General features: G+C 37.5%; 1 protein-coding gene across 1 annotated transcript in view; it reads left to right on the plus strand.

Annotated features, from left to right (window-relative positions):
• Positions 1 to 17,834, plus strand: part of gabra6b (gamma-aminobutyric acid type A receptor subunit alpha6b) — a gene marked incomplete at its 5' end in the record, with an annotated part of 31,890 nt that extends 14,056 nt beyond the window's left edge. The window contains 2 exons of the mRNA XM_079248091.1: positions 7,757 to 8,013; positions 17,740 to 17,834. Coding sequence (XP_079104217.1) covers positions 7,757 to 8,013; positions 17,740 to 17,752 — 270 coding nt within the window. The 3' untranslated portion in view covers positions 17,753 to 17,834. The remainder of the gene's footprint in view (positions 1 to 7,756; positions 8,014 to 17,739) is intronic.
• Between the last annotated feature and the right edge of the window lie 3,457 nt (positions 17,835 to 21,291).

Here is a 21,291-nt window from a genome sequence, read left to right on the forward strand (position 1 = left end):
ATGATGGCTGGCCTCATTAGAGCTACCAGACTGGATACAGTTTACCATCCCTTGCACCAGAAAAGACAAAAAAGCATGTAAATAAGGGCGAAAGGCTACAGACTCTTGTTTCATTTTCAGTCAGCCAAGAACAGAAGTCTGAGACTTGTGTGGACACGAGCCCACTGATACTGGACATCTAAAGAGAGTGAAAGTGTAGCCTAGTCGGAACCGGAGTTTGTGCTGAGGCATGCTCCAGATGGTAAGGTCAGGATTTGACATCAGCAGCATGAGTCCTCGTATCCAACCTGCTTTGTTTGAACAGCTCAGACTGCTGTCAGTGGTTTAATGGTGTGGCAAGTGCTTCTGTGGCTCATTTTGCACCTCGAAGTGCTTAATAATGACCATGAAAGTTTCACCTGTATTCTATTACAGTCTTATCTTGCCAAAAAGCATTTAATAGACACATGTGTGTGCACGTCAGAAATCAAAAACCAGAGTTGTAAATTGTGAAATGGTAACTTTGCCACTTTTTTTTTTTTTTTAAGAGCAGCATTTACGTGTATAAATCAAAACATTAACTAAAGCATTGTAAAATGTTTAAGGTTTAAACTTGTAGGTTTTACGGCTGTTTAGCAATGATTTTTTATTCTTCCACTTAAATCTATCCATGTATGTTTGCCATATGTCACTGGGGGAGAATCAAAAAAATGGAGGAATAGTGGGTGTGAAGGATGCACCAAAGTGTCACGACTGAAAAACATTGTGTCGGACAAGCCATGAACTAGTGATCCGTTGCATAAGGTTCTGTGTTGCCGTACCTTCTGTCACTGCCATCTTCCTCGACATGCACTTGCAGCTAATTGAGGAGTGGTGAAATATGTGAAAAGTGTACACACAAGACAGGATCGTCACATTGGAACATGCGAACATATTGGAATACATCTCAGACATGCTGATGAATCAGGAATTAAGCTATGTTTTATTTAGCACTACGGGAAAACATTGTTATTGTACAATTTTTAAGCCCATAACAAGGAACCTTAGCTTTATTATCTTCTATATGCTAATTGTTCAGATTTTTGATTGTCTAATACAAAAAGTCTAAAAAACAGTGATTTTGCAGGCAGATTTCATAGAACGACAGATTCATAGCTTAAAAGTGCAGCTTATAAATCTGCAGAAACCGCTGATGCAATCATGCCAGTATGACGACCAACATGCCAAAGAACTGTTTCCAACCTCTTGCAAAATCCAACACATAAAAACTGAAATTACTTGGAAATTTAAATGAGAGCTCTACTCAGTACAGTCTGTTCATTTGAACTCCCTGAATTTTTCTTCAATTCTCTATGGAGTTTCTGTTTTCTCTCCACCATTTATCACTGGTACTGCATGCAAAATGCAAACATATGCTATCTTGTTTCTTCGTCTTCATTTTATGCCTCATCCCCATAAAAAAAAGAAAAAAAATGTTCTCCTTCTTATAAAACAACCATACTACCATCCATGATATCAGTCTTATGAGTCACAGACATGGAGCAGCATACCTCTTCTTCCTGGTTCTTCTCTACCGCCTGCTGTGTCCTTAATGCAAAACCCTCTATTTTGTCTTTTTCGCATTTGTTTTGCACACTGTAACAGACACACATGCATTTCCTCATCGTTCCTCTTTTGCCTCTGTCCCACTCTTCTTCCTTTAACTTGCTGTCAATATAAATATATACTAATACAACACAATCTCCACTTTATCCACAGTTGCCCTCTCACATTTGCGCATAATCTGCAATAGACACTCAAACACAGCTATAACACGTATACACTCATACAAGTAATAGGCAGCAAATTATTCCTCCCCACATCCGTTAACTCATTGCTTTCAATAATCTCTTGTCGTCCATCTATCCCCCGTGTATCATCTATCCATCCATCCATCCATCCATCCATCTTTTTCTTCCAGTCCACCATTTTTCCCTGAGAGTGTGTGATAACCGCAGAGAGTGACACGATGGGACAGCCAGTGGCTCTGCGAACGATGTTGCTGCAGATTATGTAAGAGCCGTAGATTAAGGGAATATCCAGCAGATCACTGCAGGCTCGCAAGAAGGAGGGCAATCACCACAATGATTCAGAGTGGGGGCTGAGAAAGCAAGCCCAGTCCATTTTTATGGAGCAAGATGGAGAGAGGGATGTTAGGGACCTGTGAATGTGTGTGTGTGTGTGTGCACTGGCATTATAGAGTTACGCTGAGAGATGGATGGAGTGGGAGTGATGCATCATGGAAAATGACTCCTTTCACCAAATATGTAGGAGGGAAGACTCTTCAATACACAGAGAGAAAAAAAAAGGGAAAACAAATTTAAAAAAAAAGTTTATTGCTGGGAACAGGAGCAACCACCCAGTTACAGTTTGAGAGGCTGTGACATGTTAGGACTGTGAAGCCACAGCAGGAATAAAAACTTCAAAATAAGACAAAAAAAAAGATTTATTTGATGAAGCAAACACACAACTGTGAACATAATGGATAACATGGGCGTTACATGCATTGTTTGTGGTGTGGATGAGTAGGTGGTGCAGTAAGAGGTGTTTGGAATGAACTCACAATAACACATTTGTATTAGGAGAACAGAAAAAAAAGAACAAAATGAAGAGATATTTATTTCATTGAGGCAGCATGAGGCTGCAAACGGTCAGTAACAATGGCCAGAATAAAGATTGGACATGGTTCAATCAGGTTTTTAGCGCATGTCTCTGCATCTTTGTAATAAGACTTAATCAATGTTGAAGAGTTCTTAAACTCCATCAGCAGTATATAGGCAACGGTAGGAGCATATTGTAGTGCAGAGGTGGATATTTTACACAGTGATTCCTGCCTCCTGTATGGAGTATCCATACAAACAGAAAGATGTGTTGAATGTGCTCCTTTAATAAATTATTTGTGGAGTAATTTTTTTTTCCAAAGTTTTTTATATCTACGTCAACAAGAAGACTTTCTTTACTTTTGTTCTTTGACATGTTACTTCAAACAGTAGATCAGTAAATACTGTGAACATGAAAAAGGATCTTTAAGACTCACTTTTCAAGAAGATCATTAATAAATGACGGCCTCATCTGAAGTCACATCTGCCATATTTAACTTGTGGTTTCAATATTTTATGCATTCAAATAAACACTCCTTGGTAACTGCAGATACGTTTTTTTTTTTTTTTTGTTTGTTTTTTTTTTTTTTACAGCGCAGCATCACAAATTTTAAACTCGCAGTTGCAGTATGATGTGAACTGATAACCTGTTCAAGGTTTGCCCTACCTCTTGTCTTGCAGCCGCTGGGACAGGAATCCATACATTTATAATGTGCGATTTTTAGGGCAATTGGTCCACAGTCACTAAGGGCAGATGGATAACTTATTTATAGCTAATGAAATAGGCAGGGTGTCTCAAGAACTTTCCCTAGACTCAAGCAAAGGTTGAAGTGGCACTATTTTGGCTAAAAACCCTTGGACTTGCTGCCTTGTTCTGGTTCTGTCAGGATGGCACTGTAAGGGAGTGACAGGGTAGCTGTGGGAAGGGTGTGGGAGGAGGATGCTGGGTATTTTCTGAGTTCTCCCTAGTGGTAAACATGCTCATCCTGTTGGCTTCATCCAGACGGCCATCAGTTCAATCTCCCTTCTGCTTGATGTCAATGATCTTTGTCATTTCTGATCACATTTCTGATCATTCATGTTCTGCTGGATCTTGTTTTCAAGCTTTTCTTAATCTATTTTTTTCCAGCTTGTACACGTCCTTGCTCCCTTTTTAGTTTTTTATTGCACACTGCTGAATGACTCCTTCCTACCACTGTAAGGGATTTCTTCTTCATGTTATGCAACTTTTTAAGATTAGACATGATTCAGAGCTTGTTATTAGGAAAGCGCCTCACCCTTCTGGTAGGTAGGATTTTCCCCACACAGAATCTGATGTAAAGTAGTCTCTGACACATAAGTTATGCCATCTATGGCATTTTCATATAACTTACAGTATATGGCAGTTTTTTGCCTGAAAGCCTCTCTTAAGAGTTTCTGCAGCCTTGTGTGGCCACCTCCTTACTGTCCTTTCTGGTCAGAAATTGCTGATAAAATCAAAGGTCAAAGGGGGTGTAGGTGAATGTGTCAAGTACCAGATGTTGGGAACAGATTGTGGTCTGATTTCCCCACTAAAAGAAAGGTACAGAAGCTGTATGGATTTAGTCTAACAGTTGTTCTGTTTTGCTTCTTCCCTTTGGGGAACAAATCATTAAAAAGTTGGAAATGTGGCAGAGAGGGAGATTTGGTTGAAATATTCAGAGATTGTCTTGCATGTGTTGCCAAAAATGTCCCCATAATTAAAAAAAAAAAGAAGAAAAAAAAAAAAGGAAGACATGATTTAAACTTGCACGCTATCTTGTGCCTACACAACATAAACTACATTTTCTCTTCAGTTCATGGTGGATTTAGCATCCTATGCAGCAATACTTGGATTCTGAATAGCTCAATATGGTGTTTTCACTTGTAAACATTTAACATCCCCTCTGCTGGCATAGATACCCATTTTACATGAATTCAGCCTTCAAACTAGCACTGCATGATATTGAAAAAAAAAGAAAAAAAATGTTCTAAAAGAAAAAGGGGGGAAAAACTTAACACAAAACCTCAACAAGAGAAAAAATAAATTTTATATGATCTGGGCTGTTGCAACATGATGACAACTGGAGCAGAATATGCTAGAAAAGAAGCTTATAAGGTCATGTGTGGAAATTCACATTATGTCAGCTTTATGTTTCCAGTGTCCAGCAAATTAAGTTATTCTGTCAGAACTCATTAAGAAATCGTTTTGCATTGTTTGAAGTATAGGCAATGTTTGCAGACAGACATGACTCTCAGCCTGAAATCACCCGCAGGTATACACCCACTCAACCCTGCAGAAATGAACCTCCATCTACTACTATTGTCATTTCTGCAGCAAAGAAAAAACTGTAAATATATTTGTTACTGACTCATTCACTGTAAAACACACAAACACAATAACATCTCGGCTCTATCAGTTTGTGTTCATGCTGCCTGTGGAAAAGTAGGCCTGTTGGAAATTAGAACACTGGATATACAGGAAGAGAACTTGATCCCTCTGGGATTTGAACAGCAAGAAACCAAGCAGCTTGTTGTCATAATCAAAAACAGCTTGGATCAGCAGGGCATACACTGCATGCAGTGTGTACTAGTGCTGTGATAGTCACACAAAGGAATACCCATTTTAATTTATTGATTGACATCACTGCATGGAATATATAAGTTCTGTCCTACTTTTACAGTGTTCTACCTCACACACCTTTACACACATATTTAACATATTTACCCTCATTTCCGCAAAGAGAAAGATGTATTTTTGCTTTGGATTGCAATCTACAGAAAACAAAGTAAACCCCTTTCCATTATCTTAGTGCCATGTGCTTTTTTGGCGTATCTCGCACTTGTGAACTGAAAGCTAAGCAACAAAAGATACTTAACAAGTCAAATACTAGATTGGTTAAGGTTGTTGACTCAAAGCTTTACTTTTTAATGCACAAGGCTAGGCCAAGTCATGAGTTAGTATCTGAGAAAACATACGGTTAGAGCTGGATCTCAGTATCGTGGCACTGTAACTGCAGACTTTACATGTTGCATTCATGCAAATTAATTGTTCTTTTAAAATAATTCAAATAAAAAGATTAACGTCTGATCAAGTCTGACACTGCCAACTATTCAGAAGGGCTCTCCAAAGCCAGAGGATTGTAACAGTTTAACAGTTTCTCAACCTGAAGTGGAGCATGTAATCCTGTAGCCTCACAAATCCAACACAAATCTTACAAGTTCAGTTTTTGTTCTAATATTTTTGGAAAAAAAGTAATAGACACAGTGAACTAAATAAGCAGGGAGAAAGATTATCCGAAATGTGGAGATTTATTTCCCTGAACGTGTGCAAAGCCTTCAAATCCAAAACAACATGGTCCTCAGTTAAATGGTTGTTTTATAATCTAAGTTATGACAGATAACATGTTTTCCACTTACAGTATAAATGCAACTCAATGGGTTTTTAATGGTATTTAATTGGTGGATTTAATTAATGGAACATGAAGTTTCCGTTTATTTGAAGATGTGAGTAATTTATTTAAAGGATGTCCCAAATAGCATGAATAGTTTCAGTTCTCAGGCTTTTGCCAAATAATGTTAGTCATTCTCATGTACCTTTTTAAAATGATTTTTTATGTTCACATATTATATAGTTAAGTTCAAATTTGTAAAATTAATAGAATTACCTCAAATCACAAAAATCTGAAGATTCTATTTCTGTGGTCAAAGTCTTATATGACATTAATTTGAATACTGATTCTGGGTATCAGTTCTGGTTCTGCTGGATCTCCATGCTGTGTTCGATACAGTAGATGACAGAATCTTGAAAAGGCTGGAAAACTGGGTTAGACATTCTGGAGCGGTACTTCATTGGTTCAGTTCCTATAAAGAGTTACTTTGTTACAATCAGCAGCTATGAATCGGCGCGAGTGGCCGTGAGTTGTGGAGTACCTCAGGGGTCAGTCCGTGGACCTCTTTTGTTCAACCCTTTGGGACCCTTTGGGTAATAATATAGAAATTTAACATTGAGTATCACCGTTATGTAGATGATACACAGCTTTATCACCAGACAACTGCAGTCTGATAGACATACTGTGTCAGTGGTTGACGCAAATTAACACTTCTATTAGAGAGAATTTTCTACAATTAAATTAAGATAAAACTGAGATTATTCTACCTGTAGACTGGGGCTCTCAAAACCACCTACAGAGTCTTTGATCTTATCTCCCAACAAATGTAGACACTTTTAAATAAAGGTTAAAAGCATTTCTTTTCTCAGACATGAAATCTGCACAGTGAATTTTAGCTGATCACGTTTTTAATTATTTCTATTTAATTTATTATTTACTTGTAATTTTTGCTATTTGTTGTTGTCTTTTATGCTGCTTCATGCCATTATTATACCTTTAAGGTTTTGTGTAAAACACTTCAAATTGTTTGTACCATAAAGCTGCTTAAAAACATAAAATTAAAGTTGCTTTGACTTGACTTGCCTTGCCCAGTTTATATGTATTTGCAACATTGCTGTCTCTTTTTAGTCTTTATATTCCTTTCTGTGGACTGCTGCAGAAAAAATGGCATTCCTCAACCTGCTTCTTAGATGTGTTTTTTTCTCCTCTGTACATGTACTGTATCTGAGTTACAGCTATTACAGCACAGAGTATATCACCGTGGTTTACAGAAAGTTGATGAGGCATACTATAACCATGTGTCAATATGCTAAACCTCTTTTGTTTAATATGTTTTGGTTCCTTCCCACAACTGCATAAATCTTGCTGAAATGGGTTGACTACAATAACACCCAATTAGAAAAGAGAACATATTTGATTTTCTTTGTTTGGTGTAATTCTTTAGTTATCATTGGTATTTTAAAAATTTTTCTGCAAACTTTTCTACACTAACCAACTCGCTACTCATGTGATGAGACAAAAAACACAAGTTTTGTGTGTGTGTTTCTCTGTACATCAGGACATGTTGTTCCTTTTATTGTAAATACAGCCACAGCATTACATTTCAGATGAATTAGTTGGTTGTTAGTTTCTTGTAGTTTTTTAATGACTGTTGACAACAAAACTTTGGGTTCATTATAAAAACTGAACATAGTCTTCAGTTTTTTTTCCGCTAACATTTTCTATGTTATTCCTGCTTGCCTTTTGAAGGTGGATGCCAGTAGTGTGCTGAAGAAGAGGATGAACTCTGCCCCGCTGTTTGAGCGTCCTGCCAAAACATTTCCCAACCCACCTGTCAATGCCCAAGCTTTCCTGCAGCAAGGTTCAGCAGTGCCAGCCAACAATGTTCTGACTGGCACCAGCATCATTGACAAATACTCACGCATCCTCTTTCCCCTTTCGTTTGGCGCCTTCAACCTGGTCTACTGGATCGTCTATCTCACCAAGGACACCATGGAAACGTCCAGGTGAACAGATGGCATGGATGAGCTGTTTTCTTTTGCTGAGAGCACAGTGCTGTGATTACTGATTAAGAAAGTGACTGAGTGTAAGACTTTTTCTAAGATGGATGGATGGATGGATGGAGGGATTTTGATTAAATACTCAAGGAATATCAGAATTAAATAAGGGAAAAGTGATTATGATCCAGATTACAACCTTTTCAAAAGATTATTTAACATCCCTCGGGTGAAGATAATTTTGCCAACAGCACTTGGAACACACACACACACACACACATATATATATATATATATATATATATATATATATATATATATATATATATATATATATATATATATAACAAAAGTCTAGCACACTGCATGTGTCGGACTTAGTAACATGTTGAGCTAGTGAACTTGTGTAAAATGCTTTTTATAGCCACGTAAGACCCTTTGAGTTCTTTTTTGAGAGGATCATTATATCAGCTTTGTTTTTTTTGTTCTTTTGTTCTTTTTGTTATGTCTTTCTGGCAATGCTTACAGCTTGAAAAGTGTTTGTCCTTTTTTTAAACCTTATCTTGACATGTATGAGTCCTTTCAGCTGCCATTTCTGAATAACATTACATGTTGAGGAAAGTGTTACCATTTTGTGGCCTTATTCTTCATCTATTATTGAGATATTGAGAGTGGAAAGCAGCTGTTTCAAGGATCACTGAGCTGAGCGTTTCGAGGAGTAAGAATGTTCATGAACCTTCTAAATATGCTTGGGTTGATCTCTACTGACTGGAAAATTGACACTAATAATCAACTGGTGAAGTCTGAGACTTGAGACATTTCAGAGTGTCTGTATCTGGCCTCTTTAGATTGTTTTGCTTATTACAACATATAAACAACACTCTGATGATCCCGAGAAGTAGAAAAAAAAACCCTAGCAGACTGTCCTTGACTAATTTTTCACCAGAGTTTTACAAGTCAATTTGTTTGCTCAAAAAACCCCAAGTTAAGTTTGATTAATATCTCAAAACTTTTTAAAACTATAAACACAGATCAGGGATCCATCATCAAAATAGTAAGGAGTGAATTAGCATCTTCTGACTTCTAACTGCATTAGAACTAACACTAATGCTCAGGGTTACCCTTTAGTATCATGGTTTTTGTGAAAGATAGACCAGTAGATGTTTATTGAAGCCCCACAATGAGAAAATACCAAGACGTTTCCTGTAGTTAATGTCACTGCAGCAATATCTGTGATTTTAGCCCAGTCTGGCATGGTTAACAGAATTAATCTCAGCCACGCTAGGTAATGCTTGTTATTCCACCTGAAAGACATATCAAAGGAATGTCAACAGCTGCTTGGATAGGTGCTCTGTTTTTCTAAAATATGGAGCTGTTTTTTTTTTCTTGTTTTTATGGAGACTGAAGCAACTTTCACTGACAAGATGAGACAGACAAGAAGTTAGAAACAGTACACACTGCAATGTGCCAATCATAGAACATTAACTTGCTAGATGAGGTTTATGTTTATGCATTCTTAGCAAACTTTCTTACAAAGTCAATATCTTTCAGTTTAATTCGATTCAATTCAATTCAATTCAATTCAATTCAACTTTATTTATACAGCACCACTTCACAACAATGTTGTCACAGGGCACTTTACATACACGAATCAACATACACATCATTTCAAGCCAATTCATACATATCCTATAATAGAAACCAACTGATTGCATCGAGTCATGACTTCGATCCAATCCCCCATCCTGAGCATGCACGGGGCGACAGTGGGAAGGAAAAAAACTCCCCTTTAACAGGAAGAAAACCTCCGGCAGAATCTGCCTTGACTGGTTGGGGTGGAGAGGACAGGAAAGACAGATCAACATGTACAGTTGCACTTAATCAGGAAGACCTGCAGAAAAAAGGAGAAATAAGTTAGAGACGGCAAAATTGGCATATATTTATACATTAATATATTAGAGAAATAGAGCGAGGTACGTCTCAGTGCATCAGGTAACATCCCCATTGCTACATAAGTAATGGTTGGCTAGACTACCCATAACTATAAGAGCAATGAGCATAACCTGGACAGTTGGGTCCCGTACATGCAGACTCCAACTCAGGAGATGCTCATATCCTAACTATAAGACTCATGGAAAAGGAAGGTTTTTAGCTCGATCTTAAAGGTGTGGAGGGAGTCTGCCTCCCGAACCCACTGTTTAGTGTTTAAACCGTATAATTTTTTCCGTAAGACAGATTTCAGCTTAGTTAAATAAATGGGTTGCTGCTGGACCAATTGGGTACATAAGCTCTACGCTGCTACATGATTTTAATAAAAACCTCACACAGAATTTAACTTGAAAGATCAAACTTGCTACTGCAGTTTTCCAGGTCTATAATGAAGACTCAGAGGCACATTAATACCATTCCACAATAAGTTTTATAACTCTTACAAGTGCTTTCTTTCAATTATACATTATAAACTGAGGCATATGCATCATCCACCGCTGTTCAAAGACATGTCTGTCACCAGATGAAATAGCACTGCAAAGTTTAGATGACATCAAGAAATGTATGTTGCTGTCTTACATCACCTCTACAGATCCTGCGGGGTATGGCACTTTGACAGAATGCTGAGGGTTATGCTAGTTAAAGGAGAAACTTCAATTTATGATGTGTGTGTTTGTGTGCACATGTGTGTGCAGGTTTGAGTATGATTTGTTCAAAACCTTGTGCTCTGAACAGATGCCTGCTTGTGCATCACTACTCCTGACTCCAAGGCATTTCAGCTGTGTGGGTTCATTTCCTTTCATTCCCTGCTTTACTCCTCCTCTAAAAAGGGAAAAAAGTCCCAAAGGCAAAAGTCGAGACAAGTCAGCAAACATGACAGTGTTGGCAGGCATCGGGATAGCTCCGTGTGACTAACCGCCTCAGTGACACTCTCTTAACTGTTTCTATTAATTGATTAGGACTGCAAGCTTGCCAGCGAATCCTGACAATGCACTTGTATGAGAGTAGCAGAGTGATGGTGTTTCAGCTGTCAGAATCAACAGCAATTAGAAATGAGGAAATAACACATCATATAGTATGTATGTCTGTTTCTATAAGTACTTGAACAAAATGCAAATTACTTAAAATGGAATAAACTGTGGCATAAACAATATTACGGAGCTTAGAATTGTCAATTTCCTTGGCTTTAAAAGTAACCGCTGCAATAATCAAGCATAACCACCAGCTGTTGCTCTGACTGATTGTGAAGTCATGTTAACTTTCAAGAAGCCTAACAGAAATTGATAAGCAAACTTAATCATCTTTATACTGTTAACTTTCCATAAACGACTCTGTTTTCTTTTGGGGTTGGGTGAGATATAATCCACTTGCTGAAAATATGACACTTATTGACTGGATCTTGGGGAATTTTTCATGAGCAACTATTGTATTTGTAACTCTGGAGTCAAGTTTATTCCTTCAGGGACATTTAGATCATGTTGACGTACCACAGCTGAAAGATATCAGTGAGTGTGAGAAAGTTTTATAGTTTTCCCCGAGATGTCGAGGTATGTTGACTGGGCTGTCATCTCTGTAGCATGGCAGTTGGCTGCTATGATGACTTGAGCTGAAACTGCAGATGGACCATGACTGATCTCAAGTTTCATAAGTTTGCCAGGTACAGAGAAAAAGCTTTGTCCTTTAAGGGATAAACATAGTTAACAATATATCCAACAAAGTGTTAATAAATCAGATTTTTATACCGTGCTTGTTATCAGATACTCATCTGTGAATAACTTAAGGTTCAAGCATTTAGCTAAAAGGCTAATCACCTAAATTTGTTAACTTTTGCTTATCGTGTAGCCCTATGATGATATATCAGCAATCCTCACTGGTATTTCCATGAGAAACTCAATATTCTAAGACAAGAAGAGAGCCACTTTTTTTTTTTTTTGTTTTTAAAGGGATCATTATCCTAAATATTGCACGGAGTAATGGCATTCTTATGCAACAGTATATGATGAAAATACAATGATGACTCCAGAATGTTGGGTATTTCTTTTTCAATATATGTAGAGAGCTACCAATAAAGCAGCTCTTTGGCAGGGTTTGGTGCAGCTGAAATCACCCAAAACTAGCAACTCTGACATGGTCAGTTAGGGCCGTTAGGATCATTATGACTTGTTTAGATTGCATTTTCAGAAAGCCAGTGGCTGCTTCACGAGCCACAGGTCAAAAGTCAGTGAGCGACTCGCAAGCCGCGCAATGAGTAACAATGCAGTATATTGTGATGCAGGACTTTTTGCACACACAAATTACACACACCATAGCAGAGAAAGAAAGGGCAGGCACAAAAGGCAAACTACAGCTATGACACAAAATATCCAAGTGGGTGAAGAACAGAGAAATTTGTCCAGCTGGTCTCGCTCAGTGGTTCTGAATCCTTTCTGTGCAACCATCCATTAAAACATGTTTGTCCAAGTTATGTTTAGACGTATGAAATATCCTTTTCCAACAGGAAAATACAATAATAATAATTAAAGAAACAGCAAATAACTACAAACAAAAAAAGGAGATATGTCAAGATGATAAAAAAAAATATTAAATTGAAACCAGGAACTTTTTAGTTACACACTGTTTAATATAAAGAGTATGCAAAGCAGAAGGAACAGTATCCATTGGAGATAAAATAACTGAAGTTAGTCTGAAACAAACCTAAGTCCAAGCCCCCAAGGAATAAATTAATATTTATACTTTTAGGAACATAGAGAAAACTGATAAAATATTGATTATTAGTACAACCCATTTGGAGAAAAGAGACAAAAACAACGACAAGCAGAAGAGAAAGTGTTACAGGCCAATGAAAAGACACTTATTCATTAACATTAGCACTCTTGTTTAGTTTCAAAACCACTTTTTTGTCTGAATGTCGTTTAATGTACGTTAAAGTTGGGGTGGCTCAAGGTGAGAGTGGTTTTACAGATTTGCTTCCATTAGTCTTTCAACATTTGCATTTTGCAAAGCAAAATGTGTTACTTTCCGTTTTATATGACAAAAAAATCTAACTGATGGATAAATCCTGGTGAAGAAGAAAGTCTTTATCAGATAAAACACAGAGTGAGCCGTTTGCCACCAGTCGTAAGAAAGTTTTGCCATACATGACTATCTTGGTGAATTGAAAAAAAAAGCTGTTAAAAATATGCAATTTAGTGCATGACTACCATCATTTACTTCCACCAATAACATATGATAACAGTGTAATTAGAGTAGAAGTTTCATGCATTGACTTTGGTTTTAAATGGAAACTGGAGCCAATTCCAGCAATCATTGGCTGAGAGGCAGGTACACCCTGGTCAGGCCGCCTGTCCATCGCAGGGCCAACACAGAGAGACAAACAAACATTCACGCTCACACTCACTCCAAGGGACATTTTTGAGCAACCAATTAAACTAAGATGCTTGTCTTTGGACGGTGGGAGGAAGTACCCAAAAAGGGGGATAACATGCAAATTCCACATACAAAGGCCATTGTTCAAACCTCCCTCCTACCGAGGCTCAAACCAGCAACCGTCTTGCTGTGAGGCCACAGTGCTAACCACTATGCCACCGTGCAGGCCACTTGTCATAGCCAGTCTATGTATGTGTATGTATATCACATATTACTGGTCAAACTGTTTTGTTTTGTTTTGTTTTTTTTTGTTGTTTTTTTTTTTTTGTGGGAAAACAGCAGGGGGGGTTACTGGAGTTATTTGAAAATGATGCAGATGTCTTTTTAAAATGGACAGATCTAAACCCCATTTCTTTTGTTGATTTTCAATTCTCACAAAGTCACCCAGATGTGTGGAAAGACCTTTGATTCACATGTGTGTTAGCAGACTTATTTTTAAAAAAAATATTCAGAGGTGCGTCCCTCTCGGCATGATAATGAATCTGATTTAAAGTCTGGGTAAAATCTTAAACAAACTTCTTTTCACGCAACTAACAGAATGTGAGTAAACAACAGCTTAATAAAAAATTAAACCATAACTAATAAGCATTGTGAATCTTCGTCCACCGTTCGATATGCTTCACATTTCCTCAGTTAACAGTATGTTTCATTGCTATTATTCATGTTGCACCACCCACACTAGTGACCCCTTTAAACTGAGTTAGATCCACCTTAATCCAAATATTGCATTCAGTAAAATGAAAGCCGGCAGTTCTTTTCAGTTAAGGAAAGTAAATATACAGCTTCAACAGCCCCACATGAAAGCAGACAGTACTGCGTGATAGGGACCCCTTTTTGGGTTTGTGCTTTTGCTTTTATAATAGAAGACTCTCCTGTAAAGATGAGCTGGAGCAGAAGCAAAGATTCCTGTTTGTGTGAGTGCTTGTGCAGGTGGATTTCTGTGTGTACTTCGGGGAGGATACAGGCATACAAGTGTATAAATGTGCTATGGCAGCAGTGCCTGCTGACTGCAGGCTATTTTAATGAATAGCACCATTCAGGGTGAGACATAAAGGAAACAAATTTGTTGAAAATGCTTCCTTCCATGAGGGGCCCCAGCTGGTTGGCTAACTGGTTGCAGGCTAGCTGGCAGGCTGATTTGTGTATGTGTGGTAACAGCAGACAATAAGCCGTACTCCTCTTTATTGGCCATCAGATTGCTTCAAAGGCTTGAAAAACAACTTCCCTGTTGCTGGTCGTAAATCAAAACCACTAAATGCTGTTTCCAACTCAATTCCTATTTTTGACTGCAGGGCCATCGCCATAACTTTGGTGTAATGATCATTCAATTACAGGCCATTCAGACAGGGGGCAAAGAAGACAGATACTAACAGCGATCCGCTATCTATCATGTTTCTCTCCTGGGCCTCATGGGAATTGCTACAACTGTTTGTGTCATCTAGTTTGTTTGTGCTTGCATGGATGCAATTTGCAGAGATGTACCTGAGGTACATGATCTTTATGTCTACAGACACATACAGACATTTACAAATCATTACATAACAAATGTTTGTACACACACACACACACACACACACACACACACACAATTAGCTCTCCATCTACTCACTCTTCAGAAATACCAGCTTTGTCTGCAATGTCTAATACCCTTTGCACTAAAGTGCTCTATCCATTCTTTACTTTATCTGAGTGAAGCTCTTTTAAACACACTGTCCCTCTGTCAGTGACCTCTCCCCCCCGACATTTCTCTCTCTTTCTCTTTATCTCGACCACTGCCTGTACTCAGCCCCTTCTGATAAGATGGGACAGCTCAACAGGCCAAGCAAAGTGATGTGTCTGCCTCATCTTCTCTGCATTAATCATCCTCCAGCCAGGCCAGAGCAATGAAGAATCTTGAACTGTAACAATGTTTCTCACATCAATCCTCTTAACTCTCCAGATAATCCTGGTCACTGGATTCCTTGAGCAAATACAGGGAACATGAGAAACCTTGCATGAAGAAAAAAGCTGCCATTACTGAAAGGTCATAAGTATAGTTTCTTTCAAATGAATGAGTTTGTTTTCAGTTGCATGACAATAAGTCGTACAACCTGAGAGCTTATTTTATATTTTCAGGCATTTTCATGCCCGACTTGACAAAATAGTTGACAAAATATACCTAACGTCACAACATTTCCCAATAATAGTTTTGAAATGCTCTGAGAAACATGAATGAAACTAGAATGCAATCATTGAAATAAAATTGTCCAAAGAGAGTTAATAAGACACTGGAACCACGTTTATGAATGTACTTCATTAAAAATTAAAAAAAACTTTGGGTTGGGGGCCAAGTTTACCACCTAGTTGCATCGTCTCTTTATTTACAGTAAAAGGGCTCCATTGGAGTTGGGAAAGCATGACAAGGTTTGAGAAGGCATAATCAGATTCAGTTCAGATTTTTTTCCCCTTGGCTCTGTTCACACCTGACATCTGACCATTTTGCCCATTTCATAAGCCTTCTAGCATAATTGCAAATACATGTTGTGGCTAATTTCTGATAACTGATGTTTATTTCCCAGTCTGAGCTGCAAAAATCCATTTTTTAAAGGACATTTTTACAAGAGGTACATGTGGTATGTGCAGATACATATAAATAATTTTTCAAAGGAATCAGGATTGGTCAAATCACATTTATTTAGATTTCTACAGACATCACAATTCTGTTCTGGGCGAGTTGAGACAATGAGTCGGGGGTTGTGACATTTAGCTGGTTCAAGTTTGCATTCACACTGAACTGCACGAAGCTAACCAAGCCTTTTGTATATTCATGTCTTCCCTGATGTGATGTTAAGTCCAGAATTACTGAATGTGAAGACAAGACAAGCAATAAACTAGAAAACTTGCTCAACTACTAGTTGTTGAAAGACAGTTTCTATTTTTGCCAGAGAAGATGTAATCATCTTTCTTGCAATGGAAGCAAAATGAGACCAGAGTTTGCAAAGTTTGCTTCTTTGACTCACATCACAGCTCAGTTGAACATTCACACTTTTTAAATGAACTATGTTGTGATTCAGAAGGACTGGTCTGAATGCACCCAAGTCTCCAAACTCATCGTAAACCATTTGAGAGCTAAAGTGCTCACTATAGCATCGTCAACATTCCTGATGTTGTGCGTGCTCATGATCCCAACAGGCTGACCTGACACTGGGTGTAACTTTTGGACCATTAGTCTTTAAGGGTTAAATTGTGACATTTAAATTTGCTGAGCTACCTCCTTCACCCTATGGAACCTCTGCCATTTTACATTATAGACATATTTAAACATGCCGGTTTTTTAAATGTTCCTTTGCTAATTATTAGCTAAGTAGCCCTATTCCAGCTTAAAGGCCTTTTTATTGTTTATTTCTTTATTTATTTATTTTATACAGTCCATTTCTAAAGATGTGTATGCATCTGTGAAACACATTACCATATGTTTTGCTTGTGGTCATACAGATCATAAATACGGATGATATATTAAACTGTTTATTGACACCCAGCTAGTGTGGGCCCTTGTAATCACTGTAATAATATTGCTTTCTTTTGACACCATGGAATACCTCCAGAATATTAGCATAATGCAAATCATGTGCTTATTTAGCTGCAACATCAAGATGTCATCACATTCTCAAAAATATGCAAACATATTTTGGATATTTTTAACCACCTCAATGCACTCAAGCAAACATTTGCGTTTTCAAACTAAAGTATTACGACATTTCTTTAATTTATTTTAACTGGATGGGGAGAAATTCCCTAATGCTGTTTTGCAACAAAAGGACACACAGTAGAACTTTATATTCCTAAGAATTTACTCACTTCCTTTCCTAAAGATACAGAAAACTGGCAGTTTTTGCCACCAGTCATGTAAGCTCTCTGACTGGAAATGGCTTTCAGTGCTGTCAAAAATGTCTCTTGCTTTAACACATCAGGCTGAGGAGGTGGAGGTGTGAACCACCTGGCTGAAGTTCCCACAAGGGTTTCTGAACGTCTTCTGTGGACAACGCTGGCAGACAAAGACAGAATAAAAAAATCTAATTTCAAATTCAGCCTGAAACATATGCAGGTCTTTTTGGGAAGAACGAGCCAGAGGAAGCAGTTACATCATACCAATGTGTGTTTGTTCCTATGTGCAGGCAGATGTGGACGAATATGAAATGGAGTAGGTGTGCATGTGTAGGAGTCTGTATGCATATACCAATATGTTTGAATATGACGAAACCTGAAATTCATTTATTTTTGACACAGAGAGAGACATTTATTTAAGCTGATTCAACCTCTCTTTTTCTGTATGTCTTGCAGGGATACCATCTAAGCCCAGCGTTTGTCTTCCTGAAGAACATATACACACACATACACACACACACCAACACTTATATACTGTATATTTACAAATTAAAATAGATGACAGACGCTTGCCAAGCACTCTTTTATGCTGCCTCAGTGCATTGTGTTTCTTTTTAAGTAGTTCCATGGAAAGTAAGTGTTTTGAGAGCAGATGCACCAACTCCTATTGCCAACTTGACCAGCGAGCTCAAAGCCATGTGGGCCTCCAGCTCTGGAACCATTTCAAACAGTTACCACTCTCATTTATTTAGTTCACTTCCACAAAGATAGGGGAGAAAAAAAAGTTACATTGTAGGACTTTTATCTACGTATTTTGTATCCTTTGCCTATGTGATGAGATGAGACTTTACACTACCTATAGAGCCACAACATAGAGTGACTTTGTTGTATGTATTTATTTTTCATTGTCTGTGCAATGTGCATGCTTTTCCAGAAAACTGAGCTATTTTGCATGTGCGTTTGAAGTGACATATAGCCTTCCCTGATAATTAGAACATAGTTGAGGGAAATAGTGTACTCTGTGTCTTGACTGGATCCGTTGTGACTGACTGACTTGCAGGAATGTTCTCAGTGCCAGCTCTTTCCACTTTTCTTTTCTTTTTGTCCCTATAACACTCTATTCTTTGGTTCATTGGATTAATTTCCCTCTGCTTATGGAGTACAGAGGATGTGAAGTGAAATCTTCAAAGGGTATCCACAGAAAATGTGGCTTGGTAGAACACTCATTCTCAAATGCATATGCAGATGAAGGTAAAACATGTACATATGCCACTCACTTACACTTCGTGCTTTTGAGATTTCCTCAATGGCCGGATCATATGGCCCAGATTTCCTACAAAGAAATACACTTAAGCCCCTATCTGACGCACACTCTCCTTTCCAAGAATCTGACAGGTAATATTTGCCCCATGTCTAAACAAGAACACACACATGCATTTTGTAAAAAAAAAAAAAAAAAAAAAAAAAAAATGAAAAAAAGAAAAAGAGAACAATATAGCAGTAAATTTTCCTGGTTGGTTTTAACAACATACAATCATGTTAACTGAGATGAGCAAGAACAAGAAGGGATGGCTTAATTTGGTCAAGTATGATCTGGGTGATTGTTCAGATCATGCAGTTAAATAAATAAACAACAGTGCTGCATCAACTTTGCTACTCCATCTTTTTCACTGCACTTATCAAGCACACCCCTAAACATCACAGTGGATGATTGTTTGATATTTTTCCTTTTAATATGTTAATCTTTTTTCTTTGACAGTGGGAAGAGAAAAGGTGGTGGTGCACAAACTGACTTTGGTATAAAGGAAATCAATTGATGTTTTTCAGAACATGCAGTATAAACTGATTTAAAAAAATTAAATAATAATAATAATTATTATTATTACTAATATTATTATTATTATATGCTTTTTACTGTGCATGTGTCAATAGATTGCTCTTAGGCCAAACATATAGTTGCTTTTATTTGCATGTATGTGTGTTTGCAGCATTGTTTTTGCAAATCTTCCAGAATGAACATTACACATTTGCAGCTTGCAATATGTGAGTAATTGCGAGTTGCAATGAAAGAACCAGTTTGACTGGTGATAATGGCACAGAGTGAACAGTGGTAAAAATAAGGTAAGGTTTCAAAATGAGGGAAAAAATGCTTGTTTTTAGGGGCTTTCAATACTATGTATGATACCACTGCTGCTGTTGTTTGTTTGTTTCTGTTTTTCATCTTATCTGATACCAATATTTTTATTATTTTGTTTGCACCCTACAAATATGGCAACTCCTGTCTGTGTCCTCTGGTGTGGCCCCTGGTGAAATCTTCTATTAACAAGTATGTGAGTGATGATGCTTGCACTGGAGCCAGTAGCATATACAAACACAAGGTCAAACAGCAAGTAAATATTAGTATCACTGGCCACCGAGAGAAACACGAGGCTGAGACATGGGATGAGACCTGAGCACCCCAATGCCATAGAGCAGAGCTACTCAGTTGGATCCTACAAGAACCGCAGTCCTACAGGTTTTCAATGTATCCCTGCTCCAACTCACCGGACTCAACTTAAATGGATGCATTTAATGCACAAAGGCACATTTGTTTGAGTCAAGCATGTTGGAGCAGGGGAACATTGAAAATCTGCAGTTGAGTAGCCCGTGTTGGAATAAGTCAAGAAGCCTTGCCATGGAGGGTGCTGACAGAAGAAAGACAGAAGAAAAGAAAGAAATAATCTCTTACATCAGCATCTTCACATTATTGCTGTCATCTCACACACCGAAGCCGTCATTTTCCAGAGACGATTGCAAATCAAGCAAACAAACAAATGCTTCCTACACTTTTCTTTTTGTCGCTCCTATTTACTGCAGCAGTTTTAATTGAAATGAAAGGATTTGAACACTGGTTGCCAATTATTTCATGAAATGATAGTCAGGGCTTATGGTTTTCATTAAAAAGCAGCAAATATAGAAAATTAAATCTATCACCATCAATTAAACAAAATACCAAAACGTCTTCATTTATAATCCACTTGTGTGGATTTGCATATCATTATGCACTGTTTCCAGTTAAGTGGAGAGGGTAACATGTTCAAGCCATGTGGTTTCTATAAATACACTGGTGTATTTACTTCCTTGTGTCATCCATCATCCACAAGGATCGTCTCATTAAAGGTGTCTCTTATGAATAGCGGCACCTTTCCAAATGATAAATCTGAACGAAGTACATAAAAAGTCTGGTACTGTAGTGATCTTGTAATTGTATGTTTTGGGGAGACAGTTTGATATTTGCTTGTGATGAAAATCACTGTAAAAAAAAAAGACGGATGTAGAAAAACACATCTGTGCATTAGATAAAAAACTGCATTTTCAACTGTTTTCTAAGTCCAGTTTAATATGAGTTTGACATGAATAAGAAAAATGGGTGTTATTTATTTTTTCCTTCAAAATGAAGTAAATTAATGTCTGTAATTATTTGTATTTTGTATCAAGCCTTGCTTGATTTGTCAACCAGCATGGTACAGCTCATTGCAACTGTGCTGATACATTCACTTAATGATGCATGAGGAAATTAAAGACAATATGCAAGGTAAAAAAGAATGCAACACATTTACTGATTTCATAAGCTTTCATTAATATGCTCAAAACCAGCAGAAAATCAGAACTGAACATGTCTTCAAAAATGAGATTATGTCATTTGCCAAGTAGTATAAATATTTATTTTTAACACGATCTGCATGAATGTTACAGATTACCAAGATAAGGTAAGAATGAGGCAGATTAAAGACGATGGAAAGGTATAGAAAGGTTATATCTCATAAAATAAACACTAATTTTAATAGTAGATATATCTGTGCTAGCCTGAAAATCTCACATGTAAGACCAATGTGTATAACGTGTGCTTCAGATCTTTGCTTTGACAATGAAATGAAAAAATAAGTACAGCTTTGTACATAAGATGTATTTATCATAAAGGCTGTTTTTGCATTTATTATTTTCTTTCATGTGTAAATCTGTATTCTA

Source organism: Telmatherina bonti, assembly GCF_933228915.1.
Source record: "Telmatherina bonti genome assembly, chromosome: 10".
Lineage (NCBI taxonomy): Eukaryota > Metazoa > Chordata > Actinopteri > Atheriniformes > Telmatherinidae > Telmatherina > Telmatherina bonti.